Source organism: Mycetomoellerius zeteki, unplaced genomic scaffold (assembly GCF_001594055.1).
Source record: "Mycetomoellerius zeteki isolate Tzet28-1 unplaced genomic scaffold, Tzet1.0 scaffold169, whole genome shotgun sequence".
NCBI classification, from domain to species: Eukaryota; Metazoa; Arthropoda; class Insecta; order Hymenoptera; family Formicidae; genus Mycetomoellerius; species Mycetomoellerius zeteki.
In genome coordinates this window covers 145,294-151,212 of record NW_017256643.1, presented here as the reverse complement: position 1 = coordinate 151,212, position 5,919 = coordinate 145,294, and the positions used below count along the sequence as shown (strand labels likewise).

Sequence of the window (5,919 nt, the reverse complement as noted above, 5' to 3'; positions counted from 1 at the left end):
GTCGGCTTGCGTCGGCTTCTTTGATGACGATAACTACTGTCGTGATCACGTGACTCGAGAACGAGCGGTGCCCCAGCTGCCCAAACGATCGATGGAGGTTTATTGCGCCGACGCGGTGCAGTATAGCTACGTTTACACCGTGCGCTTAGTCCGCCACCTATACGATAGGTGTCTTTGTTTAACACACAGGATAAACAAGGACATCTATTGTATAGGCCGCGGCCTAAACGTACGGTGTAAACGTAGCCTTTGTTATTGTGTGAGGTGCAACGTAACTCTTTAAAGTACCGAGAAGATGAAAAACTATCCCTCTCGAGTAACTTCACTCGGCATGATATACAGGCAAAAAAATTAGCGTAATCAAATGCAATACTATGCTTATTTAGTTAGTCAAAGTATAATCTAACCAGGGTTGGGCATGTATTTGAAATATTGTTATTTGAAAAACAGTATTTATGACAATTATATTTTGTATATTGTATTTCACGAGACATATAAAAATATCATGTATTTTACATTTCAGTATTAATATTGAAAGATTGAAAGTATTTTCTATTTCAAATACTAAGATTGATAAAATCAATCTTATTATTGCATTACAAAATACAAAAACTCTTAATTTTTCGATTTTAAAATACGCAATAACGCAATACTTTCATGTGCTCGAATGCGGTCGAAATAGAAAATATAAAATACAGTTATATTGCAAATACTGTGTTTTAAATAAAAGTATTTCAAATACATGTCCAGTATTGAATCTAATAATAAGTGTATAGTGCGTTTCATTCGCTACAAATTATAGAAGAGAATTGAGACTCACAAGTAGTTCAATCAAGAGATGAATCTTCACTTAAGAAAGGCGGATCCTTGTTAAGATAATTATAAGCAATAGCACGACACATTCTAATATAAAAAAGATGATTGGTTTAATTTTTTGTGTGAAGGAGAAATCTAAAATTATAGGAAAGGATAAGAACTGGCTGAAAGTCAATATTTAATAAGAAAGGGATTTGTTACATAGGATTCTCTTATCATGGTTGTGTTGGACGATTTCGGGAAGAAGTTTAGACACTCTGTTTTTATTTTTACATACAAAATTGCAACACAGTGGGATAAAGAATTTCATGTTATAAAGGAATATAGGAATACAAAACTAGGCCCTATTTGTTAAAGAATCGTTTCAAAGAAGTTTCAAGAATATTAGAAATTTTAAAATTCTGCGAAAGCAATTACCGCATAATATAACGTATGATGAACAAGTTAGATATGATCCCGATGACTTATTTACGAGACTGCAGTATCACACCCTTATGTGCCATTATTAAGTTAGTTGTTTATTAATGAATAAGTCTTTAGGAATTCGTGTTTCTGATATTTAGATACTTATTTGTTAAAATGTATAAACAATATTTTATGAGATACTCTACTAATTGAAAAAATAATTTCGAAAATCTAATATTTACTTTGCGTATTTGAATTACAGTTTGCAATATATATTGGAAGGTTTTATCTTTATTTTGACTATATATTTTAAGATGCAATTAGAATATTAATCCTTTTATATATATTTTAACTTAAAGACTTAAAATCCATTCGTAATAAATTGTAATCGCAAAACAGCGCGTAAAGTTTGTCGTTAAAAATCAATAACACTGTTTAGTTGATTCAAAAAGAGACAAAAATTGATATAGAAAAAGAAATCAAACATGAAATAATATAAGTGAAAGTAAGTAAACTACCTAATTTCTCTGATCTAATTCAAAAGTAAAAATAGACCGATATTAAAATTAAAACGAAAAGTTAAATTAAACGAAAAGAAAAATTAAAACGAAAAATATAATTGTAAAATATTTATGCTGTGGTACTGTGTAGAAATCGTTGCCACTTTTTATATTGAATTCTATTTGAATCGACTTTTCTTACGTCGCATAATGTAAACACAACTTCGGGCGAATAACTACTTTTTGGCGACGTAAGAAAATTCAAATGTAAATGTTGTCGAATTCGTTAATTAATGCTATCATGAATCAAGGAAACTCTTCAGTTCAGTCGAGAAAGAGGTTTTCAAAAAATTCTTTGATCCTGTCACACGACAACAATTGCAAGTAGGTTATCTTACGATGTTATGGTTATAACGACGAAAAATATGCATTTTTTTTAGCAATATGTCATTCAAGAAATAATAATATAATATTTTGCTAGATTAAAACCATTACCTTCGTCAACATGTATATCAAACCCTACAACGGCGGATCCGAAAACAAATCTATCAGAAGACAGCAAAATTATGCTTGATTATGGAAAATCTACTTACGTTAATAAAACGGTAGCTGTGTGACATTTATATCATAGACATAAAATGCTAAAATATGTTATGTCAAATTATATATTACGTTTGGGTATCAGGTTTCCAATGCGAATCTTTCTGCGAGAAAATTATGGAACAATTCGTCCAAAATGACCAGAAATTCCTTTGCCATAAATGACGTAATCGAAGAAGGTTTTGTACTTGAAAATTGTATTTTATATAATCTTTTGTAATAATATAAGAAATACTGTTAAAACAAACCAATTACATTAAGCATTTAGAGCAGTTGTAGTTTTTGGCATTATATATTCGTTATTACGTAATGTAACGATTTTCAGAAAGTGAGCTCATTGGCATGTTGACTAAACAACTGCATTTAGCTGAGTCACAAATGCGAAAAATGCAATCCGTTTTGACGAAAGCCGAGGAAGGCTTGCGAACTAAGGATCAGGAAATTGGACGCTTAAAGCGGAAGGTTCTCTGTACGCTTTTTTTAATCTAAGAATGTAGTCTTATCGTTATAGAATATAATATTATCATTATATTCATAGTTAACTTGGTTAGCAGAGTTAATTTTTAATCTGTGTATTTTTAACCGTTGTATGTTTATTAAATTTAGTTATTTTATAACATCGAATCCATTTCTTCGTGTATTCTATTTATATTTTTCTGTACTTTAGAACTACTGAAAAATTTTTTTATGATATATCACATTATTTTGGTAGATTAAAGAGTGGGAAACTAAGTATAAAAGTCAGGAACTGCTGCGAAAGAAGGAGCAACGAAGTCAGGCTAAGAACTCAAAATATTTTTATCAACGATGTCTAACGCTAGAACATAAGATCAGCGAAATGGAGGTTTAAATTTATATTTCAAATATGTTTGACATATTTAACACTTAAGTAGGAAAATTAGCGATTATGTCGTTTTGCAGAAGTTCTTGGCTGATTATGGATTAATATGGGTGGGTGACGTCAAAAATACGACAAACGTAGATAGTAGCAAGTAATTCAAATAAATATTTTATTACTAGCTAGAAATAAAAGTAGCAATTCTAATAATTAGTAATAATTTCGTTATAGTAATTATATCAACACGTGCTATGAACAGTTAGTTACGAATATCGATCAGTTGAACCTAGCTGCGGGAAAGGGTGAAGTTCACATTCATCATAATGAGAAAGGAGGAGGAGCGACATTCAAAGTAATGCTCTAGTTTCATAATACGTACTTTCATAGAGAAGAATGTAAATATAATGTAGAATATATTACTTGCAAAACTATGTTAACATCCATGAAATTACGTAAACTTTTTTTTATATACGTCACACATATCAAAGATATTTATTACTGATTAATTGAAATTAATATATTTGCTAATTAGTAATCATTTATATCGTCAATCAGCATTTTTTAATGCATTTTAACTAAAGACTCCTTCCTGCATGGCATTGAAATTTTATAAAAATGGTATGTGCGTCAATGGAGGACCATTGCGATCTTACTATGATCCGACTGCAGTTTCGTTTATTCGTGATATTCTAGACGGATATTTTCCATCTGAATTGCAACAAGAATATCCTGACGGAGTGCCCTTTATGGTAAATGTAGAATAGTAGAATATAATTTTAGGATATACACGAGATATTTTCCGCATTTTTTAAAAAACTTTTTTCTAAAATCATTGTGAGACAATGTTTTTTATTAACAAAAAATTTGGTTAAAGAGAGTCTCTATTCTTTTTCACAATTAATATTTTGACTTACGCTTATAGATAGAAGATCATAGAACAGAATTGCATATAGATGATTCTGCTAGTTTTCCTGGTCAAGGATATCGTTTGGGAAAACAATCTCCAATGGATAATTTGTTATCGACAAATTTACGCAGATCAAATAGCATTTATCAAAGATATGCTCGTGCAAACCCTTCGCCGAAAGATAGCACTTCCGAGTACATTCCGCTTTTATCACTTCCAAGCCGGTATTATCTCATTACTTGTTTGAAACGCTCAAATATTTAAGTTGACTTACAATATTGTATATTGCATAATATGCACTCTTTGATAGAAAGGTTACACACAGGTCTAGACCTATGCATAACTTTTTTTTATCAAAGAATGTATATTAAATTATAGTAAATCTAAACCAGTGCTAACTTTTTTGTTTCGAAAAGTATATATATATATATATGTATATCCCACAATACTGAAATCAAGCAAATTTATCTTATAATTAATCTCATAATTATGAAGAAATTAGTAGCTAACTATAATTATGATAAATTGCTAAAAATTTTATAATGCATCTTCATATTCCTATTAGTTTGGATCCCAGAACCTCTTCAGAATCGCCTTCTGTCGATATATATTCTTTGAGATCGCAGATTTTGGCTTCGCATAATAATGTTTGTTCTAGTTCTCACATTCAGTCTCACGTTAACGCTGAATTAGCACGAAATAGTCGACGAGAAAAAGTAAATCTTATTATCCATTAAATTTTCCGAATATAATATTATAATATAAATAAATTATATATTTTACTACTGTGTGTCTTGGAAAAGAGAGAGTTGGCTACAAAAAACGTGGAATATGATATGTCGATGAGTGAACAATTATCCAGGTCGAAAGATACCTTGAGATCTACAAGTAGCAGCAGGACAAGACACCGTAGTTTTTCTGATAGATCATCAAGGTTTTTCCAGATGAAATAATCTATATTCATTTATATACCGAAATGAAGTACTGAAATTAAATTTTCCAGTAGATCACAAATCGTTGATAGTCGGTTACGTTCGAAATCTGCCAGTTCGTCCGCAGGGCGATTGGGTATAGCTACGCAATCGACATTACGGTCGAAAGCATTAAGCACAGCGGAAGTCAATAATATCGATGAGCTCAAGATTGCCAATCTTGTCTCTGAGTGTTTCGCGACGAAACATCCTCGAGGTTCAAGATCGGCTACTTGTGCAAGAAAGAGTTTGGTGAGAAACATATTCAGATATCAACGAAAAAAGACAAGATAAATTATGCCATGTAAAAGATATGTCCAATCATGATCTACTTGAAAATTCATGTTTTACTATTTCAGCCTCCAATATTACGTCAGATTAATGAAGCGACTGGAAAACCTAACGAGTTGCGATTGAAAGTTAGATCATTAACTGGTAGTACTATATATTTGGTACACTTGTTGGCCGACGAATCGGTGACGAAATTATATGAATTACTTGACAAAGCTATGCAAACATCCGGGTATAGAGGATACAAAGTAGTGTTGAGCGGGTGAGAAAATATCTGAATATTTATAAACTATTTTTTTAATTTACGAAACATTTTTACTTACACAAATTATTTAATCTTTTATCTACTTTCGTTTTCAACTTCACAATTAATATTATTGCTTAAAGGTATTCACCGAAGAGATTGCAACGTATAAGTACATCCTTAAAGGAAAGCGGAATTAATAGAGATTGTGTTCTCCATCTTGTGAATGATTGAATGTTTGTTAGCTCATGAAAGTAGATTTTATATTTCTATATGTTGTATAAAGACAAGTATGTGGAAACCATAAAAATTTAGAATCTTTGGTATATAAATTTGCAAATAAAAGA

General features: G+C 30.8%; 1 protein-coding gene across 1 annotated transcript; it reads left to right on the top strand.

Moving 5' to 3' along the window:
* The first annotated feature begins 1,946 nt into the window (after positions 1-1,946).
* Positions 1,947-5,919, top strand: LOC108721402 (uncharacterized). The gene is made up of 14 exons (XM_018445940.1): positions 1,947-2,105; positions 2,203-2,326; positions 2,407-2,500; positions 2,647-2,783; positions 3,034-3,165; positions 3,243-3,313; positions 3,391-3,511; positions 3,741-3,908; positions 4,082-4,290; positions 4,632-4,782; positions 4,870-5,000; positions 5,070-5,289; positions 5,397-5,590; positions 5,716-5,919. The coding sequence occupies exons 1-14, from the start codon at positions 1,993-1,995 to the stop codon at positions 5,804-5,806; spliced, it is 1,956 nt and encodes a 651-aa protein (XP_018301442.1). The 5' UTR covers positions 1,947-1,992; the 3' UTR covers positions 5,807-5,919.

What these genes read in the sequence shown, in the direction of transcription:
- LOC108721402 (XM_018445940.1), top strand. Translation starts at nt 1,993, where the DNA reads ATGTTGTCGAATTCGTTAATTAATGCTATCATGAATCAAGGAAACTCT. An exon ending in TCACACGACAACAATTGCAA is followed by an intron (nt 2,106 to 2,202) that starts GTAGGTTATCTT and finishes ATATTTTGCTAG; the next exon opens with ATTAAAACCATTACCTTCGT. An exon ending in CTACTTACGTTAATAAAACG is followed by an intron (nt 2,327 to 2,406) that starts GTAGCTGTGTGA and finishes TTTGGGTATCAG; the next exon opens with GTTTCCAATGCGAATCTTTC.